The 24,499-nt window shown below is 36.2% G+C and overlaps 1 protein-coding gene across 3 annotated transcripts in view; it reads left to right on the top strand.

Annotated features, from left to right (window-relative positions):
- Cyrib (CYFIP related Rac1 interactor B) overlaps positions 1-24,311 on the top strand; it is a 60,615-nt gene extending 36,304 nt beyond the window's left edge. The window contains exons 3-13 of one of the 3 annotated variants that reach the window (XM_048359322.1): positions 958-1,040; positions 1,948-2,030; positions 8,759-8,880; positions 13,707-13,812; positions 15,767-15,903; positions 16,823-16,900; positions 18,890-19,006; positions 19,740-19,819; positions 19,983-20,109; positions 21,543-21,613; positions 23,578-24,311. In XM_048359322.1, coding sequence (XP_048215279.1) covers positions 1,958-2,030; positions 8,759-8,880; positions 13,707-13,812; positions 15,767-15,903; positions 16,823-16,900; positions 18,890-19,006; positions 19,740-19,819; positions 19,983-20,109; positions 21,543-21,613; positions 23,578-23,641 — 975 coding nt within the window. In that variant the 5' untranslated portion in view covers positions 958-1,040; positions 1,948-1,957 and the 3' untranslated portion in view covers positions 23,642-24,311. The remainder of the gene's footprint in view (positions 1-957; positions 1,041-1,947; positions 2,031-8,758; positions 8,881-13,706; positions 13,813-15,766; positions 15,904-16,822; positions 16,901-18,889; positions 19,007-19,739; positions 19,820-19,982; positions 20,110-21,542; positions 21,614-23,577) is intronic. The other 2 variants (XM_048359321.1, XM_048359320.1) reach the window with 2 other exon arrangements.
- The last annotated feature ends 188 nt before the right edge of the window (positions 24,312-24,499 follow it).

Here is a 24,499-nt window from a genome sequence, read left to right on the forward strand (position 1 = left end):
GTTCAGACTTCTAATGGAGGTAATAGGAGGTCTCTTCTATCATTAATAAAAATATTGTTGCTTCTAAGTTTTTGTTTAATTTGCATATGGCTGCAGTTCAGTTTTTGGAGAAAACTGCATCAGTTGGAGGTAGGGTGGGGGTGGGCAGGGAACGAATATCTCTGATACCGCAGCCTGCCTTCCCTGTTCTTCAACTTCCAGCTTTGAGCCTGGTTTCCTGAGTGTTCCTGACACCACTCCTACTATCTTCACTGAGCAATGGCATGTTCTCAGGCAAGAGTTATGCCAGTGCCTTACGCTACTTTTTTCTTCTGCAGACTTTTAAGTTTTTATAATTGCTGGCTCCTTACATGTTATTTGCTGTTAACTTTTAAGTTACATACCATATATAGTTGCATATTCAACCTAAGAGTTAAGCAATGTTTGACTAATTTTAGAAGATGGAAGATATAAGCAATATCGGTGTTTGTATGTAATTTTTAAATAGATCATTAATTGGTAACTTTCTTCAGTCCTAATGGTTAAAATGGTTTGGATACTATTTTCTTTTTATTACCAATAGGGTTTGATTCAGCAAGAAGTAAAATATCCCTATTTTAAAATAATGGTCTCAATATTTACTTGTTTGAAAGATTGACTATTGTTGTAAACTTAAATTGGCACAAGTTTTAAAGGAGCAGCATTAACAATAGACATTAAAATGTAAACTTCACAAATTGTATGTAAAAATTAATCCTTTTTTCCACTTTGATTAATGTAACTTTTTGATATATGGAAAAGAGAGACAAGAGCTATGAAGTCAGCCAAATGTGCTTTTGTTGTTCCAAATTTTCACTGCCAGAAGCATATAAACCCGCACCTGTTGGTATTTATGAGCAAGCCAGCCTTTGCCGAATCCCAGGCCTCTGCTTAAAATTTTTTATTGGAACTAAATGATGTTGCCATTTTTATTTTTAGGTTTGCTGGCATGGGTAATCTCATTAAGGTGCTAACCAGGGACATAGACCACAATGCAGCACATTTTTTCTTGGACTTTGAAAGTAAGTCTCTTTAGCCCTTCACAGCTGGTGCTTATGGTAAAGGTGAAAGATTAATTATACTCACACCACAGTGAAGGCCAGTCAGAGTATTTGTTAATTAAACTTGGGGATCAAATTTTGCATGATTTTTTTTCTTAATCATAGGCAAACATCACCATCATATGTATAATTCTTCAGTTTCTCATTTGCTAAAATCATGTTGAGTCTGTAGCCAGTGATGTCTTTTCATTAGTCCATGAAGCAAGTAGCCTTATGATGAATATTCTTAGTAGTATGCTTTAGTGACTATGCCAGTCTTTTTCTAATCTTACAATAATCTTTAAAAAATAAAAATTGTGCTGCATATCCAAATCAATACATTAACTTTACAAATATTACTAGTAACCAAATTTGATTAGAAACACATGCTATATTTATAAGTATTCAGGAAGTAAGCTTTATAATTCTGCTAATTTAAGATGAGATGCAAAGGTGAGCTTTGGCCAAACCTCTTAATATTTAACTTTGACATTCTGTTTAGTGCTACGTTACAAAATCAGATGTGAGTAATTCTTGATCAGAAATTTCTTTTTCAGAATCCTAGCACTATTGGAATACTTAAAGAATTTTTCATTATAAGGCCATTAATGAAACTTGTCTTTGGAGAATTTTGAGAGGAATTAGATCAACAGTTGTGCCATTGTGTACAGGAAAAACCATATTTCACCTGTAGGTCCTACATACCAACATCTCGAGACCACAGTATGCTGCCTCCGAGCACAGTCTGGGTAACCTCAAGGATGAATTCATGGCCTAATGAACGTTTTCCGTTACCTTTCTTTCTTTCTTTTTTTTTTTTTTAAAGTAAATTTCAGATGTTCTTTTTTATAAAGGGATATTTTCTCTTTTCTCATTCTTGTCTTGACAGGTACCTTAACATGGGGAATCTTCTTAAAGTTTTGACATGCACAGACCTTGAACAGGGGCCAAATTTTTTCCTTGATTTTGAAAGTGAGAAGATGATTTTATACCTATTTCTCTTTGCCTGCGGTAGACTGCGTTTGTCTTGCACTAAATGAATGTTTCCACTTCACCATCTTTAATCGCTTTGCATGACTGAGCTATGAATTGTCTGAATAAAATTCTGGTGCCTTCTAGAACTGGAAGTCATATTTTATAGATTTAATTATGATAAGATGACTTTGATTTTTTATGCGAGATTTTATATCTCTTAATTGGAGATTTTATGATTTGAGACCAGCTTTAATGAAAATATTTTCATGGAAAACACCTTAGTGAAAAGGACAAATACTACCTCAACATTTGTTAATCAAAGCAGTGTTTGGGGAAATGGTTTGCAGTTGAAAAAATTGACTAGGCTTCCATTATTCTGTGTATACTAAAGTATTTTAAGTAAAGTTCTGTTCATGAAGGCCATTCAGAGCTCAGTAATTTGGGCATAATATTAAAAGGTAAGTGTGAACCTAAATTATTAAACCTTCAGATAATTTAACAGTTAAAAATTAATTTTATTTATTTTAAGCATTTACTTTTTATGAATAAAAAGAAAAACATAGGTTCACAGACCTTTAAGTAATTTGCCTTCTGTTTGTTTGTGTTGCATGACCTATTGTAGTATGGTCTAAGATTGGCAGGTAAGTGTCATTGATTTCTGCATGCTGCAAAGCTTTTGCTTCTTTTTGGCTGTTGGTTATTGCTTTTAGCTTGTCTGGTTGTCAAATTGGAAAATAAAAATAGATATTGGTGTTTTAAGTGAATGTTGCTATTTTAACTGATCTTAGAAAATTGTTAGGAAAGGGTGAAGAGATAGCTTTTAGGTTTTAAATTGTGTGCTCCCCTGCATTCTTCAGTTAAAACATTTGAAAAGACTTTTAAATACTTAGTTTACAACTTTTCAAATCTTAATGACAAAACAGATCCTTTAAACGCCAAGAGGCATTATCTTTTCTACCACCCTTAATTCAGTTTTTGTGATTAAAAAAATAATTTTGTGAATCATTTAATGTTTTTATCTTTAAGCCATGGCATTTTTATATAAAACTGTCAGTTTATGGCATTATCCATTTTACAGAATATTTTATGATCTCTTATGTTTATCTTCTTGTATTATATTACTAAATGACTGGTTACTGTTTGGGGGTTGTATGCAGGCTAGTAAAAGATTAGTAATGCTAATATCAAGCCATATTAAATTGAGAAAGATGTTATTAAATGATTATATTAGTTTTCTTGACCCTTCTCAACAATTTACCACTGCTCTTTTAAGTGCATGTTTAGCATGAATTTTAATCAGCTTGGGGATGTTGAGCAAATTGCTGACTTGAAGATTATTCTTTCAGATGAGGCAACTTACATTAAAGCTGTATTTTAGCTTATTTGCATTTGTTTCAATCTTGGTCTTGTATATTTTTCTGCTATTTTGTCTTCCTTTTCTTCCTTGTCCCAAATTCCTTTACATTTGCAGAATCTTGGCTTTGATACAGTCAAGATCTTGTTCAAGACTTGGCACTTGATCTTTTTATAAAACTAACATTAGGTTGTGGTCAAGTGGGAAGCATGAATTTAAATATAAAAACCTAAAAGATTTTTTAAAATCTCAGCTTTTCAGTCTTTTCTGGTTAGACTATTACTCTTGAAACTTAAATAGTTAATTTAGTGGTAGGAAAAGGTCAAAATTACAACATTACTAGCTAATAATGTAGAATTATACATAAAATGTTAACTTTTTCAAAGGCAGACATAAATGTTTAAATACTTGTTGGCTCTTACCAGCCAACACCAAACTTTTGGTTGGTACTGATACATTACAAGTGAAATTTAGTGAATATATATATATATATTTTAGATTCTAACATTGCTGGACTCTTTATTTTTATCACTCACCAGTTTACATATCTTTTTAAAAGAAATAACCATTTCGTGTGAATGTGGTGTGGGGACTTTGGCCCATTAGATGAGTCATTTCAAATTATTTCATACCAGACTCAAAATTGCCAGACCTATTTGTTAATTTAAAAATAAAACCACTTTTTCAATTATGTAGAGTAGTTAAGTTAGATATACCATTTTCATCATTCTTAGTAGCTAAGTTTTGGTGATTACATTTCCGCCATTGGGGAATATAGATCTATCTATATCTGGATTCTTGCATCAGATTGCATACAAATTTAGTATCTGTTTTCACTTGAAACATGATTTCATGGATTCTATGAAATAAAATTCTACTTAGAGTTTATAAAATGGACTTCCAAGTTAAGTCATTACTTCCCTAACTCTTCCCCTTTCTTCATCCTTCCAGTCACGAAGCACAGTGACCATAGCTTGCTTGCCTCCTGCATACCAGCCAGTTGGTACTGGAGGAATGTAAAGGTACCTGGCTAACACCTGCCTTGAGGACACTCTAGTAGTCTAGTAGAACAGATAGAAATAAAAACTCACAGTTTTATGTGCATTATTTACATTCAGAGGGTAAAACAAAGGATTAACTATGAGTAGAGAGTGGCCATCACAAAGGCTTTTCTGATGATAGTGTTTTACTAGTATTTTGAAGGATGAATTCAGATATTTCAGACTAATTTGATGAGAGACACTGGAACAGGAACTTGTACAAAGGTCTTAAGTTATGCATTGCCATTCTTTGTTCGGTGAAATGATCTTTAGGCAGAGGGATTTTTTTTTCTTAAATTCTACCTATGTGATAAGATTTTATTTGTATTTTATGAAATAACAGTTCAGTTATAAGCCCAGAGTTGTCCTATCAAACATAGCAGCTATGAATCTAATGATACTTTGAAAAAAAATCACTAAATGGGGCCTGAATAGCCTCTTCTAGTTCTTGAAATGTTATACTATTTTATGAAAACATTGTTAGTTTCTAACTTATTCTAATGAGCAATTACTATTATCTAGTATCTAGTAACTTACTGATTCTGGTTCATGAGAAGAGAGACTTTGATTTGTGCCCATCCAAACCTTAAGAGTGCTTTATGCAATATAGAAGTTCAATATTATATCCAGGTAGATGAGAACAGAAGAGTAATAGAGAAATGGTCATTTGAGAATAGAATAGTCTCCTCTCTGATTCTTTGTCAGCTTTGCCTTTTCCATTTAGTCATACATTTTCTCCTACTTACACCTTTTTGTGCTGCCTGTCCCCCTCCCAATTATTTAAAAATATTGGCATACACTCTTCAGCTTTTCTCTTTTATCTCTTCCATATCTTCAGTTGTGTTTGTTCTGTACTTGAAATATCTTCATTCTGGTAGCATAATGTAATTTTCCTTCAGTAAAATTGTGTACAAAATTGATCAGAGATTAAAATACCTTATGTCCTCTTTTTTTTTTTTTTTTTTTTTTTTTTTTGCCAGTCCTGGGGCTTGGACTCAGGGCCTGAGCACTGTCCCTGGCTTTTTTTTTTTTTTTTTTTTTTTTTGCTCAAGGCTAGCACTCTGCCACTTGAGCCACAGCGCCACTTCTGGCCATTTTCTGTATATTTGGTGCTGGGGAATTGAACCCAGGGCTTCATGTGTATGAGGCAAGCACTCTTGCCACTAGGCCATATCCCCAGCCCATGCCCTCCTTTAATTATGCCTGTACCTTCTCATTCCTTAAATAACTTTATTGTAGAAAATCTACTCATACTGAGTTTGCATACTATACCAGTGGTATATAATATATAATACTCATCTTGGTCCCTGCTTTAATGAAACTTAGGGAGATAGGTTGTAAATAGTTATAGAGGAATGAATGTAGGATTAAAGCAAAAAACACCTCTTCCCACAATCACACATTTTTTTAGGGGAGGGTAGTCCCGCCCTGCGTTTTGCTCAAAGCTGGCACTCTCCCACTTAAGTTCCCAGCTCTACTTTTGGCTTTATGGTGGTTAATTAGAGATAAGAATATCACAGACTTTTCTTTCCAGCTTTGGCTAGATTCAAGTTACGCTCCTCCAATCTCAGCCTTTTAAGAATAGCTAAAATTACAGGCGTAGCCACCAGTGCCTATCACAATAGTTTTTTGTTCTCTTAAAATGTTTTTCTTTCTGTAGCCAGTTTTTTATTATATATCCCCCAACTTTCAGTTACTTTTTTTTCGTTGTTGGCTGTGGGGCTTGAACTCTGGGCCTGGGTTGCTGTCCCTGAGCTCTTCAGCTCAAGGCTTGAGCCACAGCGCCACATCCAGGTTTATGGTGTTTCACTGGAGATAAGAGTCTCGTGGACTTTCCTTCCTGGGCTGGCTTTGAACCGTGATCCTCAGATCTCAACCTCTTGAGTAGCTAGTAGGATTATAAGTGTGAACCACCGATGCCCAGCTTAAGTTACTTTTTAACTATAGTTTCCCTAGAGGACACTGGTGTATATTTATTGTAATATTTAATTTTACTGGTAAGAGCAGTTAAAACATTCCTAATTTCTCTTCAAAAGCCCTTGAAACTTAAGTTTGATAAAAAAAATCTATGTTTGCTCTCAGTAGTAGATGCATTATTTTGCAATCAACTGAGTATTCTTTTGTTAATAGGCTGAATGTTATGTTTTCTTGAAGTAAAGCCATCTTTGCAATGAAAAATCAAAGTGACAAGTCTTGGTTACATTATGTAATGCCATTTTTTGTGGGGGAAAGTCTTTTTCCTTCCCTGGCATCTCAGCCTTTTGCATGACTTGCTTTCAGTACAGTAGTGCTTACTTGTCTGCTATTTCTGTTTGTCTTCATTTCTACAGCAGTCTTCAGCAGCTTTCAAAATTATACATGTGACTTTCCTGTGACAATCTAAAAAAGGCTTAATCAATGTGGTTCTGGGTGTTTTCCCACCCTTGGGGGGGGAATGTGAATCTCCTTTATTTTTATAAATTTCTTTAGTGTTTATTAAACTTTTACTAGTCATTAACTACTTACAAGGTCTATTTAATTCTACCTGATAATGTTTTGTTTGTATGTAAGTCTCAGTGTCACATTTTTATGTTAATAACTAGTCACCACACCCAAAATACATATTTTATTTACACAAATTCCTTTGATATATAATGGCTAAAATATTGTCCTTTGTCATGAATTCCCACTTCATAAATTCAAACTATAATATGTTTCCACTATTGATGTTATGTCTATAATTCCACAATTCCATATGAAAAAGTACAAAACTGTCATTTTTGCATGTAGAAAGTATTTTCTCTGCCGCATCTGGTGTAAGTATAACGTTTTGTGATTGCTTCTTTCAAGTGTGTGTCTATTACTTTGGAAAATATAGTCTGGCAGAATGTGAAAACATATTAAAATGACAGACCCTGAGTTTTAAAGCATGTAGTCATTTAGCTGCAACACCCGGTATTTGCAGTAAGCTCTGGAACCAGTCTTAGCTTACCAGTTCACTTTTCTTATGCAATTGTTTTATCAGAGTGTTTTTATGTAAAGAAGGTAACTTCTGAAAAGAAATTTGGAAAGCAGGGAAACAGCTAGATATATGGACACAATTTTTAGAAGTTGGCTTTACATATGAATGTTTCTCCTGTTTGATATACTGTTTTATCTGTGTTGACTTCAAATTTAATACTGTACTTGTTGAAGAAATATGTTGTGTACTTTGGACTCATTGTCAGGTTTAATAGGTAGAGAACTGAGTTATAAACTGCCCCAAGTAGAAAGTTACAGTAGAAGGCATCTTTTCTCCTCATTTTGTTTGTGGAGTAAGTTTCCTAGGAGAAATTTTCCCAAGTAAACGAGTAAATATTAGATCATTGTGTATTGTGGAGAAGTGAAGTAAAGTAAATACAGAAAGTCTAGGCACTAGTTTTATATGGTTGGCAAACAAAGAGAATTCTCAGAAATACTCTTAATCTAACGTTACGAATTTGAGCTACATTTTTTTCCTCTTTATGAGAAAAAAATTAAGTTTTTACTAAAATATTGTTTTAAGTGCTTTATGCCTTACTTGCAATTTTGGATATGGTTCTCTTGGAAAGATTTAGGAAAGAAAAATGTATTAAGATTATCCTTAAAGGTAACATGTCCAAGTTACTAAAAATAGGATCTCTGTTACCTTAATTCTAGCGGAGAGAAACCCAGATTGAATCGCTATTAGCATATGTTCTGTGATTAACACCACAGATGGTGGAAATGCTCGTGTGTGTCCCCAGTGATGATTTTTGTGCAACTGTAATTCTCCCTTTGTTTCCTCACTATAAATATCAGGTACTTAGGAATTTGTTTTACTTCAGCATTTCAGAATTCAAGCAATAGTCTTGTAGTATAGTTTGAAGTATCTCATTTTCAGCATCCTGGAAATTCTGGAGCATTTTGTAATTTTAACTCTTTTACACAGGAATCCCGACCTTGTATTCATTGGTAGGGAAGTACTGCTATACTACTGCTATGGGCTTAGTCTTAAATGTCCCTTGTCATATTGTCCTTTGTTTGCCCTACAAGATCCTATTTGTTGAGACAATTTAAATGAATCCTAGAAAAGAGGAACATGTAAAAACTACTTGTTGAAAAGTTTTTACATTTTTCTATCAAAACCTATTGTTATGAGTAAAATAAACTTTATAGGAAAGTAGTGTCAATCTTAAAGTATAGATGACCAAGATAATTTTATAGACTTGTATTTCTGTTGCACTGAAATGTAATTCATTTTTGGAAATTGGGGTTGTTAATTTCTTAGTGTTATACATGTATTTAAAAAATTCATGTCACTGTAAATTTTCTTGTGCTTTCCTGCTATTTAGATGCCCAGCCTACAGAGTCTGAGAAGGAAATTTATAATCAGGTGAATGTAGTATTAAAAGATGCAGAAGGCATCTTGGAAGACTTACAATCATACAGAGGAGCTGGCCATGAAATACGAGAGGTAAAAGCCACCTACTCGCTGTCTAGTAAATGAAATTCTCCGTGTCTCACTTCTTACTTCCATTTATTTTCTAGACATTTGAAGGAGGGCCATTTGGCCTTTTCAAAAGTGACTGCAGTGATGTGTGAGGGTAAAGGAAAACAATACTTAATAACACATGTTAAAGGGTTTTTTATTTTTTTAATTATAATTTACTTACTTTTGCTGGTTGTGGGGCTTGAACTCAGGGTCTGGGCGTTGTTCTTGAGCTTCTTTTGTTGAAGGAAGGCTAGAGCTCTACCACTTGAACCACAGCTCTGGTTTTGGCTTTTTTGGTAGTTCATTGTAGATAAGATTTTCACTGACTTTCCTGCTCAGGCTGGCTTCAACACTTGATCCTCAGAACTCAGCCTTCTGAGTAACTAGGAGCCACTGGCACCAGGCAGTTTTTTTTTGAGGAACCTCTAGGCTGTGTTCCAAATTGGCTGCTGCATTTTATGTTCTCATTTTGTGCAAGAGTTACAACTGCTTTACATTTCTCCCGGCAATTACTGTCTTTTGTTTTTTGATAATAGCCATCCCAGGAGCTGTGAGATATCTCATTGCAATTTTCCTTTTCCCCCCATAGTTTTATTAGCATCATTAGCTGTGCAATTAGGTTTCATTTTGACACATCCATATTTGCATACAGTGTATCTGTCTGTCACTCTCTTATTCTCCTTCCCTCTTCCAAACCAATTTAAAGTTTTATTGCCTTGATTACAGTCATATTTGAAATGAAATCTCTTTTTCATAGGGTACTATTTATTTTTGCTTTGCTTTTTGTGAGGGTGAGAGAACATAACCTGTGACTTAACTCTGCCTCTTGTGCTTTGCTTGTCCTAAACTTTCTAGGAACTCCGAGTGGGGGGGCCACCGCCTCCAGCCTCCTCCTTGCTTCCTTTTTTTTTTTTTTTTTTTGCCAGTCCTGGGCCTTGGACTCAGGGCCTGAGCACTGTCCCTGGCTTCTTCCCGCTCAAGGCCAGCACTCTGCCACCTGAGCCACAGCGCCCCTTCTGGCCGTTTTCCATATATGTGGTGCTGGGGAATCAAACCGAGAGCCTCATGTGTAGGAGGCAAGTGCTCTTGCCGCTAGGCCATATTCCCAGCCCCCCTTGCTTCCTTTTTCTAATGCCTGATGCTAGGTGGAGAGTGGTGTACCCTTCCACTTTCCTCTCCCAACCTCTGAACTTAGCCAGATTTCTAGTCCTTTCCTTTTCCATTCCTGCCATTTCTCACATTGTGCTTCTCTATAAGACAAGCTTCATTACCTTTGTTCTGCATCCTGTTTTGGAGATGACTTTTTTCCTTTATCCCTTCTCATAATTATATCTTCAATCTTTTTTAACTCCCTTTTACTGATTTCTTCCTCCAAAAGGAGCTATGTAGCTTCTGGACTTAAAACTAATTTTCTTATTCTCATATTTATCTTTTGGTGGGGAAGACTACTGGGGGTTGAATTTAGTTAGGGCCTCCAACTTGTTAGAATAACACTGCCACTTGAGCTGCACCCCTGTGCCTTTTGTTTTTAGTTGTTTTTTTTTTTAGATAGAATTCCACTAACTATCTGAAATAGCCTCTATTGTGAAGGGCTTCAAAACCACCTGTCTCCCTCTCAGCCTCTTGAAAAGCTGGGATTACAGGCTTGTATCACCATGCTTGGCCCTCACACTTCATTTTCCATTTTGCTTCTGCTGTCGTGAATAACAAATAGTGCAGCACTTATCAAGTACAGATCTTTTGGGCTTCTAGTCCCATCCAGTTTGATTTCTCTTCTGACATTAGGTGAGGTACAGAACCCGGAAGATGACACTATTGGTGACCAGATGTTCAATGTAAGGATGAAAGGGAGAGTTTTTAGTTGAGAATAGCAGCTGTCCATGTTCTTTACATTTACCTTTGTACTATATGGTACTGTCGTGTAGTGCACTAGATATGGCCTGCATGTCTTACACATGCATACTAACTTCTTTTTTGTTGGGAGTGCTCGTTCTTCTTTTCCTGTTGAATGCCTATCCGCCCTTCAAATGTCCATAATTTCCCCTTCCTCTCTCTCTCTCCTAGCACTTTACACGCATTTCCCTTCCTTCCTTCCTTCCTTCCTTCCTTCCTTCCTTCCTTCCTTCCTTCCTTCCTTCCTTCCTTCCTTCCTTCCTTCCTTCCTCCCTCCCTCCCTCCCTCCCTCCCTCCCTCCCTTCCTCCCTTCCGCTTGAGCTCTGCACCTGGGCTTTGTGCCTGAGGGGTTTTTTTTGCTCAAGACTAACATTCTACCACTTGAGCCACAGCGCCACTTCTGGCTTTTCTGAGTAGTTTATTGGAAATAGCTTCACAGACTTTCCTGCCCCAGCTTGCTTCAAAGCACAATCCTCACATCTGAGCCTCTTGCGTAGTTAGGATTATAGGCATGAGACACTGATGCCCAGCTTCAAAGTTGATTGTTTGGTTTTTTTAAGCTGTATACAAGGGGCTGGGAATATGGCCTAGTGGCAAGAGTGCTTTTGCTCATAAGCTGTATACACATACATATCAAAGTGAAGAGAAAAAAGGAAGAGGTAAAATGTGCCATCATTATAAACTATTTGATAAAGGAATTAAAGACCAGGGCTGGGAATGTGGCTTAGTGGTAGAGTGCTTGCCTAGCATGCATGAAGCCCTGGTTTTGATACCTCAGCACCACATAAACTGGGGGGAAAAAAATCCACAAGTGGCGCCACAGTGGTAGAGTGGTAGAGTGGTAGAGTGCTAGTCTTGAGCAAAAAGGAGTCACGGACAGTGCTCAGGCCCTGAATTCAAGCCCCAGGACTCCCTCCCCCCCGCCCCCAAAAATATTAAAGACAGAGAAGTTGGTAAATAAGATATATAAGCTCAAACATTCAAAGTGCATTTTAGCTCATATATATATACATATATTGCTGAGAGTCAGATGCTTAAACTTCTAGGGACTGAAGAAATTTTGGTTTAAAAATGTATATATTGATGTGTAAATGATACAGCTAGAAAGTTTCTAAGTACAAGAAAAACTAAAAAAAGTGATACAAATAAAAGCTGAGTATACATATCATACATACAAAGGACTGTCATAGATCAGTGGTTATAATAATATTTTAATAATAGTACAGCAACCAATAAGTAATAATAAGTACATTTTTTAAAAGTTTATTATAAAACTGATGTACAGAGAGGTTACAGTTTCCTAAGTTAGTCATTGGATACATTTCTTGTACTGTTTGTTATCTTGTCCCTCATACCCCCCTCCCCCCTTCCCCTTCCCCCCTTGAGGTGTTCAGTTCACTTACACCAAACAGTTTTGCAAGCATTGCTTTTGTTGTTTCTCTTATTTTACCCGTTGTCTCTCAATTTTGGTATTCCCTTTCAATTTCCTAATTCTAATACCAGTATACACGGTTAATAAGTACATATTACATCCAAGAAAATTGGTTGATTTATGAAAAGATACTCTCAAGTAATGCGCGTGATAATACTGTAAGCTGGTGGCCTTTTTTGGAAGTCAGCATACCAGTTGTAGAGAATAAGAACTCTACAATGACTATATTCTTGTGTTTGGGGAATTGTATTCCAAGCAACTATAATTCAAGAGAAAGTATGAAGGTGCAAACCTTTATAGCTCCCTTATTCACTGTAGCAAAAATGTGAAAGCAACTCAGTTGCTGTGGACATAGAAATAATCCATGTAAACAATGTAACAATTCCTGATATAAACTGAGTTTCCTATTGATAATCTAATAATGTAGAATTAAATATATGCTAAATAATACTGTTTTAAAATAGAATAAGATAGGATAGCAGATATAATCTATAAAATTACATACATGCATGAAGACCTATATAATATACTCCTTTGAGTAAACTCCAAGGGAGGGAAATAAGAACTTCCCATTACTGTTCTAGTAATGTTATGTCCTTACAGTACTAGTGCCTTAGGAAAAGCTAGACATGCTAATACTTGCTGATGTTTATATTTAGGCCCCTTTGTTAATTGAATTTCAGCTTTCCAATAGTATGGCTAGTTTGTTTGAAGTTGTTAGAGAAAGTGAAACAGGTTATTAAAAAAATGTTAAGTTCTATAAAGGATTAAGAAGGCATCTGTAGGCAAAAGGATTATTTGTGAATAACCTCTAATATTCAGAAAAGAATGCCTATGAATTAAAAGATAGAATGTAGACAAAGGCATGTTTATGTTAGGGTTTCTAGCCTCTGTTTTGTTTTTTTTCCTCCCAGATTTCAACCTACTTGGTCATCTTGTTCAGGAAAGCCTAAGGAAACTTAACATCCAGAATAGGAATTGAGTTATATGCAGTGTGGTTGTTGTATGTCATGATTTCTGAGTCACATTTTTTCACGTCAGTTTAAGTTTGTTAAATATTTGCCAGGCTTCTAGGAGCTTATAGCTGTTTTTGAACCTGTTCCTGGAGTTGGCATATTTATTGCCCTTTTGGCTGCTTTTTTGAAGAAATATTAAGCATACTGTCCATGATTTTGTAACTAATATAAAATGTTGTCTTTTTCAGATCTAAATGACACCATGGTATAATATAATGTTAGCAAACATACTTAGTGTGTTTTTATTATATATATAGTATAATATATATATCAGTATTGCAAGGAAGCTTAATGTATACTATAATAGAGTTAAAGTAATTATGAGTTTGAAGATGCTCCTTTGGCATTCCTGGGTCCACTATTGCATGTTTTATACATTTGCTAGAGCTTGTATTTTAGTGTAAAAATGACATGATGGTGATTTCATTTTGTCTTGATTTTTTTTCTTTTATTCTTTGGATTTAAAGGCAATCCAGCATCCAACAGATGAGAAGTTGCAAGAGAAGGCATGGGGTGCAGTTGTTCCACTAGTAGGCAAATTAAAGAAATTTTATGAATTTTCTCAGAGGTTAGGTAAGTGGGAAGTTTTCTAAGTATGACTTAATGGTGACAAACAGGTATATTAGAGTCAAAGGCTATCTAGAGTATTTTACATTCACAATACTGAATTTGGTAGAATGTTTGCTATACTTAAAACAGGTTATATGACTACATTGTAATCTCATCATCTTTATTATCCCAAGGCTTTGGATTACTTAGGCTGTTTTCTTCAACAAATCATATTTTCAACAGAAAGTGCCTTTGCATGCTAAAGGATCTTAGTGTACAAATCCACATGGTAGAGTTTGTCTCTAAGTGTGCAAGTCTGGGAGCCTTGTATCTTGAGTGTTGGCACTCAAACCCAGGGCTATGCACATGGTAGGCAAGCACTCTACCATCGAGCTTATGAATGCATGCATAGAGTAGGTAGAAGTTTTTGAATAATCTTTTACTTATTACAAACAAATATTAGTTTATTTTCCTAAGCATGAAAATTAGTTCTTTCACAGTTGATCAAGTATCTTGCTTATCTAGTTTTACAGTTCTCTTTTACCTGTCAGCCAAGGTCTTTGCATCTTGATTATATGGACTATTGTGCTTTTAGTTTCTAGCTGCATTTGAAGTTAACATTCTCTAGGTGGCTCTGCTTCTCTACCAAAACTCAACATATTTCAATGAAATAAGAATAGCTAGAGGATAGACTCAACTGGTTGGACTTAAATGTCTTCCTATGTTTCAGCTGTTGGAATGAATTAGTCTGTGTAGTGTGTCTCATTAGGAGTGCCATACTGTGCCATTTCACCAGAGGGGTATGCTAACAGGATAGAGCAAAGCATTGCCAATTTTCCTGTTGTCATTGGGAGCCTTGAGCCTTCCTGATTGTACCCTAAGGACTTTCTGTAAAGTTATGATCCAGTGGGTTACCTTATCTCCTGGTCAGTAACCTGGTTAAGAGTGTTTATTGTTTTACTTGCTAACAGGATACGCATTTCTTAGCCTCACGTGAGAGAGGCTCAGCGACTCAACATTTGTTGAGTTAGCCATGTAAGAATATATATGCAAACCTGGTAGATTAGAATATTATGTGTGGACTCGAGAGCATCAATAATAATAGATGTGAGGCTTGGGAGACATCATAGCTCATGCTTGCTACAAATTACCCTCTGTATTGCTTAGGTCATATTGATAGTGAAAGTTAGCTATTACCTGGGTTCTAATCTCTTTTGAGCTTATTTATCTGTAGTGCTTAGGTCATATTTGGTAGTCAAAGTTAAATAAGAAACTGTTAAGTGCACAGCTAATATTGGCTCATATGGTCTTTATAGCTGGTATTTTTAAGTCAAGGTTGATTATCTGAAATTAGTTTGTCATTTAATATTTATTAATCAGGCATTTGTCCATTCATGTCATACCACTGCTTAACTCATAGAATCTAGCATTGTTTTCTTATTTGTAGCTCATAACGGAATTAGAGTTCTATTTGTAAATGAATTATTAGTATTTCCATTTTGAAACACAGTATTAATCTTGCACTCTAATAGTAGAGTTATTTCAACTCTTCTGCCTGAGTTATATTTTTATTGTGTAAAGCTTATTAAATCAGATATTTTTTATCTTAGTAGCTAAGAGAAAGCAGTTTGTGTTTGTAAGTAGCATATTCAGAGTATGAAAAATGGTTACTTCACTCATAGTCTGTATAGATTTGACTAAGTGGACTCAGTGCCCCTGAAGAAGCTGTTGTAAACAGTGAATAATAGTTCATTAAACAACATTCCTCAGTGCGTGAAATGATAGAAGTAACTGCATTCACCCTTTAGCTTGGTCCTTAATTCATTTCTATGTTGTTATTAAATCTGCATTTACAGTTTATAAATGGAATTTAGAGACCTTAATTTGGGGTTTCAAAATTACATTTATGAATTTTTCGCGTTTTAATAAATGCCAGCAAAATACAAGCAACTTAACACTTTTCTCTTTTTTCCATTAGAAGCGGCCTTACGAGGCCTTCTGGGAGCCCTGACCAGTACCCCATACTCCCCTACCCAGCATCTAGAGCGAGAGCAGGCTCTTGCCAAACAGTTTGCAGAGATTCTTCATTTCACACTCCGCTTTGATGAACTCAAGGTGCAATTTTCTATGGGCCCCGATTGTTAGGAAAATCATGTTCTCAATGAGTATTAGCAAGGGGAAAAGCCTGTAGACTTTGTTAAACTATGGTTAGGTGATATATCATGTACTTCAGCAAGAATGGAAAATTGATTTGGAAATATAGCATATCTTTGACATATGGTAAATAGCAAATCACCCAATATGCAGTCTTTATTTTCAAAATCACTAAAACAGAAATTTTGAGCTTCTTTTCTAATATTTTCTAATGTTCTTTCCTATTCAGGTGGTTCATCATTATATATAAAACTTACCCTTTTCTCTCTCCTCCCCCTCCTCTACCACTTTCTCCTCTTCTCTCTTTCTTACTCTCATTCTTTTATGCTCTGGCACAGTAATGAATTATGAGACCTTGGGCAGGTCTCAATTCCAGGACCTTGGGTACCTTACTAGAGATTGTATGAACTGGATTTCCTAACTGCCTTTTCATGGTTGTGTCACAGACAGCTGTTATATTATATATTAGTACTTGGAGCAAAAATGATTTGTATATAAAATCTTAGCATACTGGAGGGTTATCTTATTGACCACATGTGCATTTATTCAAAACGAATGCCTCCACATTTCTGTCAGGATTTGTTTGATAATCTTAATTTTCTTTTTGTGATAAATGAGATAATTTTATCTGTCATGAAATTATTGTAAAGATGAAGGCAGTATGCTGTCTAAAACTGAGAAGAAACCATTTGTATGGTCTAATATGTTTATTAAGAACTGAGTTCAATTTTGTAGGCCTTCATGGTTGATAATAGGTTAGTTCTTAAAATGACATTACAGAATCTAAAATGGTACTTATTACTAAGAAAAACTACTAGGTGTTTCACTGAATTTTTTTTACAGTTGGCATATAAAATTTTTTTCTAAATACCCTCTTTAGATGACAAATCCTGCCATACAGAACGATTTCAGCTATTATAGAAGAACTTTGAGTCGTATGAGGATTAATAATGTGCCAGTAAGTTAATGCTATGAATTACTGGGTGGTATGTTCCTTCCTTTGCTTCTTTGCTTCGCCCCATGTATTAGATGTCAAAGCTAGTGTTTTCCCCCATTAATTCAGATGTGAAAAGCTAGTGTTACAGGTAATAACTATACACAGTCACAGCTGTGGGACAGGAGAGCACAAACTGTAGCAAACCATAGGAGGGAGTTGGTTTGTTTTCCTTTTCAGTCTTTTATTATCATGATTACTTTAATAAAATTGCTTTTTGTCTGTACAATATTGGATATTGTAACTTTCTTTGTGTTGTCTCATTTTAACTGTACAGAATTTTTTTGAATCAGTGACTTACGATGAAGGCCTTTTTGGTCCCCATAGTCTTAGAACCAATAAATTCTGGAAAGAAAGTGACCTGGAATAAGAGAGATAAACTGGTATTGGCAAGACGAAAGGTCAGGGTCATGGATTAAAAGTACATCTGTGTTTGTCATCCTACTTTTAAGCTATTTAGTACATTTTCCTGCCTTTAAGGAGTTAAATGCTGTAAGTTATCCTTAGATATGAAGAAAATACTGTCTTCTCTGTGTAGTTTGAGGGCCTGCATTGTATTAATTGGTGTGAAAACTAGAGAAACTTTAAAAAAATGAACCCAAGCCTCAGTTTAATAAAGAAATACTAGAACTTTTTAAGAATGATAAGTAGCATCAGATTGTTTCTAAATTCCAAAGAAGCCATTTACTTATTTATTTAAAAAAAAGAAAGAAATACTTATAAAATGGTTGTGCCACAAGCACAGGATTGGAGATAAAGATTTCTAGAAAATAGGTTATTTACATCAGTTTGTTTTATTTTTTATTTTATTTTATTTATTTATTTATTTATTTTTATTTATTTATTTTTTTGCCAGTCCTGGGTCTTGGACTCTGGGCCTGAGCACTGTCCCTGGCTTCTTTTTGCTCAAGGCTAGCACTCTGCCACTTGAGCCACAGCACCACTTCTGGCTGCTTTCTATATATGTGGTGCTGGGGAATCGAACCCAGGGCTTCATGTATAAGAGACAAGCATTTTTGCCACTAGGCCATATTCCCAGCCCCCTGTGTAGTTATTTTTACCATCACTCTGAGACTAAGGATATTGAAGATATCTTTGTACTATTCTTCATCCTTAATAGTTAAAGCTAGAGCCAGTAGTTTTCAAGTGAAGTTTCTCTGTTTTTTTGTAATGTTCCTTTCTCATCTCTCACTGCTTCTATTTCAGCAGAAAGCCCAATTCCCATTCTCTTTGGACATTGGATAGCAGCATCACTTATTTTCTAACTATCAGGATCCACTTTCTTTAGAAATATGACATGCTGTTGTTATCTTCTAATGCTAAATTTGGAAAGAAAAATATGAATGTAAGCTAGCATTTAAGGCACTCTACAATCTGACTCCAGCTTCACCTTAAGCTAATTGCTGGCCCTTAGTACATTAAAAATGCTAAAATGTACTAAGTTATTTGAAAGCATACTCCCCTGCCAGGTAGGAATGAATACCTGTCATTATCGCCTACGACCGTCTAGTTCTTCCATAGTCCTCCTAGTGTCTTCTGCTCTTGCTTAATAATCTTTTCCTTACTCCCCCTTTCTGCCATTGTCTGGTAGCATTTTGTTGCAGTAATGTGTGGATGCTTCTGTGTTCATCATGAGGGACCGGTAGACTTTCATAAGCATCCTCCTTTTCTTTACAGCCTGTGTAACAATTTCTTGTACAGTAAGAATCCCTCAAGATTTTAATATCATTTAGATATGTAGATGTGAGTCCATTTTTTAAAATTGCTTAATGTCATTTGCAAGCTTGTTTTTAAGGAATATTTTAGCATTATGTGTACATGAGGGTCTGTTTAAGGGTATTTTTTAGACGAATAAGCATTAGTGAGATAGGCTCTCTGTCTTGGTCTTTTTGTAGATGTTTTCATATTTAATAATTCATGAACTAATAGCAGGTGCGCTTATTTTCTACACAGGCAGAAGGAGAAAATGAAGTAAATAATGAGTTGGCCAATCGAATGTCTTTGTTTTATGCTGAGGCAACCCCAATGCTGAAAACCTTAAGTGATGCTACAACAAAATTTGTATCAGAGGTAGGTATTGCCCGGGAAGTGATTCTTTGGGTTGGTGCTCTTCCACCCGCTGATTCCAGCACATCTCTGTCATTACATACCCAAGCTGAGTACTAGTTTTTCTCCAAGATCCATGTGTGTACACCTGTTCACCTGTTTGCTGTCTCTTCCTGAGGTACTGTCACCACCATAGTAATGAAGTGGCCCAATTGAATTCTTGATTGTCTTTTCCATCTTGCCTTTTTCTCCAGTCTTTCGCAATACCACTGTGCAAGCAAAAAACTTAGAGGTTATCCTTTTAAATTCTGTTCTTCACTCCCTAAGTCTGCTCTATGGAAATCTCATTGACTCCCTCTGAAGTAGCATCAGAACTTTCACTCCTCTTGCTGCCTGTGGAGATGTGACCATCTCTTCTGGGTACTGTTTTGTGTCCCCGCTGGCTCTTAGGCTCTTGTTCCACTGTGGCGCTCTCGCCATGGAGCAGCCAAGTAGTCTGAACACACAGTTAACTTCTCCCCTCTGTTTAAAGCGTGTCCTTAGGGTAAATCCAAATCCAGGCTTCATGCCTCTGCATGACCGTGCCCACTCTCAAGCGGGTTATTTTACATAGCTGTGTCTCCAGAGCTTGCTTAGAACACAGCATAAATCTAGGGCATATTTAGGAAATTATGAAGAGACAGGTTATAAAGTTGCAGTGTTTTAAAGTTTTAAATGATTAAATAATTTTCCCCTTTTGTCCTCTATATACTTGCAGAATAAAAATTTACCCATAGAAAATACGACAGACTGTCTAAGCACCATGGCGAGTGTGTGTAGAGTCATGCTGGAAACACCGTGAGTATTTGCTGGGTTTCTTTTTCACCCTAACAGTACTGATGAGATAATAATATCATGAAAGCATACCCAGCTATAAAATATGTCTCAGTATCAGCAAGTGGAGTCAGCTCATTAAATCCGTGATGTGCTTCATCCATCCACATGTTTTTTTGCCCTCCAGGGAATACAGAAGCAGATTTACAAATGAAGAGACAGTGTCCTTCTGCTTGAGGGTGATGGTGGGTGTCATCATACTCTATGACCATGTACATCCAGTGGGAGCATTTGCCAAAACTTCGAAAATTGATGTAAGCTACATGTTGTTTCATATAATTCCAAACCATTTTCTTCTCATGATAATCAATAGGCTTTTTGTTTTAAGACCTAGTAGACTGAATTCTCACAGAACTCTGGGTTTATTGTCTGCAGTAATGGAAGATTTTCATCTTCTCTGATCTCTTGTCTTGTTAATGGTAGCATGCATGGAGTTAAATAAAGGAGGGATAACTATATTGTCTACAGACCACCTCCTTGTGGGGGCCTCCTATTCTACATGCTTGGCAGTGTCACTAAATGAGACAAAATAAAATTTCTATTTATTTCTTTAATTCCTTTGGCCAGTGCCACTTCAAAGAAAAGATTCATCCCAAAGTTATATGCAAAATGTCAGTACTGGTCTGCCCTATTTCCTCTGCCCTACTAACTCATAGTAATTTGTGACTATAACCAGATTTTACTTGTTTCTCTGGAAGTTTCTATTAGAAATAAAGGAGCATTCTAGATTCTCTATTTTGTAGTTTGTCTCATCATCTTCCCATGGTTAGTTTTCAAATTGGAATTAGTACTTGGAGAGAACTGTCTTCCAAGTCCTTCATTGCTAGTTCAGGCTTCTAGCATGTTGGTACCTTACACAATCAGTAAGATTTCTCTAGTAATGAACTATAGGTCTTCTCTTAGCATTTTGGATCTCAGATACAAATATCTTGCCAGTCTTTGTGCCTTCATGAGCGTGTGTTTTACGCCAAGAGAACAGAGTTAACACTCTATTATTCCTTTATTCTCCCAGGTGCCTGTGGCAATGCTAGGGTGTTGGTCCTACCCCCACCCTTTGCTAGCAGCAACTGCATCATGGGAAATTGAGTGTTTGCATTCTGAATGGTCCCGTGGGAGGTTTAACCCACGTCTCTCGGGCTTCCAAAACCTGTGGTCTTTCTACTCTGCTGTGCTTTCTCCCTGCCCTCATTGAATTCTTCCCTTTTTCTGACATATGGACCGAGTCTATGCATAGACAAGTTACCCTGACCTTCGGGGTTTCCCTGTCCCTTCTCACCTCTACAGAATGCCAGCACACCCATTCTGTCCCTGAAGTTCTTAATCCCTTTCACATCTAAAACCCTTTCTTTTCTATCAGTAGGGATATGCTTTTGGTTGACTGATTTGGTTCTCCAAACGACTGATTTAACTGACAAACTGAAATTAATAACACTTGGTAAATTTGTGTTTCTTTTATAAAATTTCCTTCATGTAAAAGTGAATAATTTGACAGTCTGTCAAGTTCTGTAACGTGGTTCTGATTCCAGTTTTACTTTTTTAAATATTTAGGCATGGCTCAAGTGGTAGAGTGCTTGACTGGCAAGTGTAGGGTGCTAAGTTCAAGCCTTGTACTGCTCACCCCCAAAAAGAAAATGAATATTATGTAAAAAGCAAGTGTTTTACTTTTTCTGTTTTCTTTTTTCCTTAGATGAAAGGTTGTATCAAAGTTCTTAAGGACCAACCTCCTAATAGTGTAGAAGGTCTTCTAAATGCTCTCAGGTGCGTATCTGCACATACTTACATATAAAAGATTTAGGTAAGGAAATACATGGTGTATATGTGCAAAGAAATTGTTTCAGAATCTGGCAGCACCTAAGAATATGAAAATAAATGTTCACTCTGAGATGGGAAGGTTTCAACTTGCTGACAGGTAGTATTGCTTTCATTTAGTTGCTACTGAGTTTTATAATGAGTGCATGAGAACAGCAACCTTATCTTTCCTTTTTTAAAATTTAGAATCAGCATTTGCACTGTGAACATAAAGTTTTGTTTTTGATCCAAGATTTTGGCTTTTTGTGGGGTTTTTTTGCCCCTTCGAAGCAAGGATTGCTTATACTTTGACTTAGTAAAAGTAATAGGTACTGAGTGCAAGTAGAATTCAGAAAACAGTGGAGAATTTAAAGACAAAGAATTGATGTAATCTCACTCTGTTGAGATAAACGACTATTAACATTCTGATGTGTAGCCTGCTAGAAGTTTCTCTCTATACATGTAGATAGCTGTGGCCCTGTATAGTAGTATTCTACTAAATGTTTTCTAACTTGTACTGTAGTGTTACTGCAGTTCTGCTTGTATCAGTACAAATCTGTGACACTTTTGTGTATTTCATATAATGGAAGCAAATTGATCACTCATTTGATTTTTGTTACTGTTATTCTTACCTGGTTTAATTACTAAAACTGCTGAGGATGCTGGAATGTGCTTGGATTAAAATCTCAGTACTTTGTAATGTCTTGCCACAGAAATTTACTTGGTAATAACATTTTCATGACCTGAAAGGTGATTTCCCACTTCCTGATTATTTGAGGCTTACATACAACAATGGTATGAACACAGAAGTATTTGTTACATAGTGATGCTCATGTCATGAATTGCTCCTTCAAATACTTTTCTCATGAAAGGTACTGCATAATCAGTCATCACCTGAATGGAAATCTATTCTAAATGATATTAAAGGAACTTAATTTAAAGTCTGCATGATGTCAGGCTGTTTTAGCCATAAGCCTGGTATGTAGAATTATCTTCTTGTGGTTCTTATAGTGCAAAGCATGTTTTTTTTTTTTACCATTAGTGTTGTCAGGCTTTCTCCTTGATTGTTTTCTGGACGTGGCTTGTGTGTCAGTCAGCCAGATTTTTCTTTCAAGCCCTCCTGTTTCTTGTGGGTCAGACTTTGCAAAGCCAGCATGTGGCAACAAATATATTGTTTAGTGTGAAGGTAATTGAACTTGAGATTTAGTTCTATTTTACCTTGAAGGAAATATTCTCAGAAGTTACTTTAGGAACTGATAATATTGTATTTTCTTTAGAGTTTAAGGATGATTCTGCCCCCCCCCCCTTTTTTTTATAAATTAAAGCAAAGGAGGGCAGTGGTAGAGGAGGAAGATGGAGTAAATTCCGCTGCATTGGAGTCTTTACTGAGGGAAGGGAAGGAAAAGAAAAACAGGCAAAGACACCTGTTGGTTTTAGTAAGCCACCCCCCCCCCATGCAGAGTGGTAATTAGAAAACAAAATCTTGTTGTAAAGACAAGCCTTGAGCTGTTTCATTCATAGTGACTAAGATTTTTAATTTCACATAATTTCCATTTCATCGCCAAATACTATGATTGTTTTGATTCTGTTCCCCTTCCCCCAGTTATCCAAAGCATAAAAGTGTAGCTCAGACCAGGTGGTGGGTTTGACTTGTAGCTGTAATGTGCCCACCTCCGTGGTGAAACAGCTCTTTCCCGTGATTGAGATATAGCTAATTGTTCATGTGAGAGCAAACGTGCTATGAGAGGAGGTGTGACGGGCTGCGCGGTGGAGGGGCGCGGTGGAGGGGCGGGAGGGCGGCTCCTCTGGCTCTTCTGGCTTCAGCCACGCATCACTGGATGAGAAGATTCGCCCAGCTCATCCTGGCATCCTGATAGAACGCAATGCAGACTGTCGGTAATTTCTTAAAATGGATCCTTTTTTTCCCCCTTTAGGTACACAACAAAACATTTGAATGATGAGACTACCTCCAAGCAAATCAAGTCCATGCTGCAATAACAGCTCTGGAGCGAGCGCCTACTGCAGACGGAGGACAGTGTTCTGCAATGACTAAGAATGCACAGTTTTTTAGTGATTGCAATTACGATCTCATTTATTCTGGCTTTTATTTCTTTCCTCTGTTCCTCTTCCCACTTTTTTAATCATGTTCTTGTTCTTACAAGTTTTTTTCTGTGCCAAAATCAGTAAAGTTATCCTCTGAAGGGACGCAGTCCCCTCACCCAGGCCATCTAAGGCAGCTAATTATGCATTGCATTGGGGTCTCTACTGAGAAAAATTCTGTGACTTGAACTAAATATTTTTAAATGTGGATTTTTTTTGAAAACTAATATTTAATATTGCTTCTCCTGCATGGCGAAACTGCCTATTCTGCTATTTAAAAATCCCTCAATGACTTTATTTTCTACTGCCGCTTTTTCCATGTGCAGCCAAAATGAAAATGTTTAAATTAACTGTGTTGTACAAATGGTACCCAACACAAACTTTTTTTAAATTAGACTTTTGTTTAAAGTTTTAAGTTTGCATTTTAACTTTTTTGTAAGGATGTATGTTGTGTGTTTAACCTTTATTAACGTTAAAAACTGTGATGTGTGCGTAGAATATTACGTATGCATGTTCATGTTTAAAGAATGGCTGTTGATAAAATAAAAATCAGCTTTCCTTTTTCTAAGTGTGGCTTGGTTTACTGAGGTTTTGTCTTAGGCTTCTGAAGTTTTTCTCATGTATATTTTTATGGAATGCAAATACACATCACACATTTTTCCTTCTAGGGGATAAGTGGGTCTTTTCAGTTGTGTATTTCTTCTTTGTCAATGTACATAAGTGCTTTTAATACTTTGCTTTGTATAGTAAGACCAG

This window comes from Perognathus longimembris, chromosome 12 (assembly GCF_023159225.1).
Source record: "Perognathus longimembris pacificus isolate PPM17 chromosome 12, ASM2315922v1, whole genome shotgun sequence".
Classification (NCBI taxonomy): domain Eukaryota; kingdom Metazoa; phylum Chordata; class Mammalia; order Rodentia; family Heteromyidae; genus Perognathus; species Perognathus longimembris.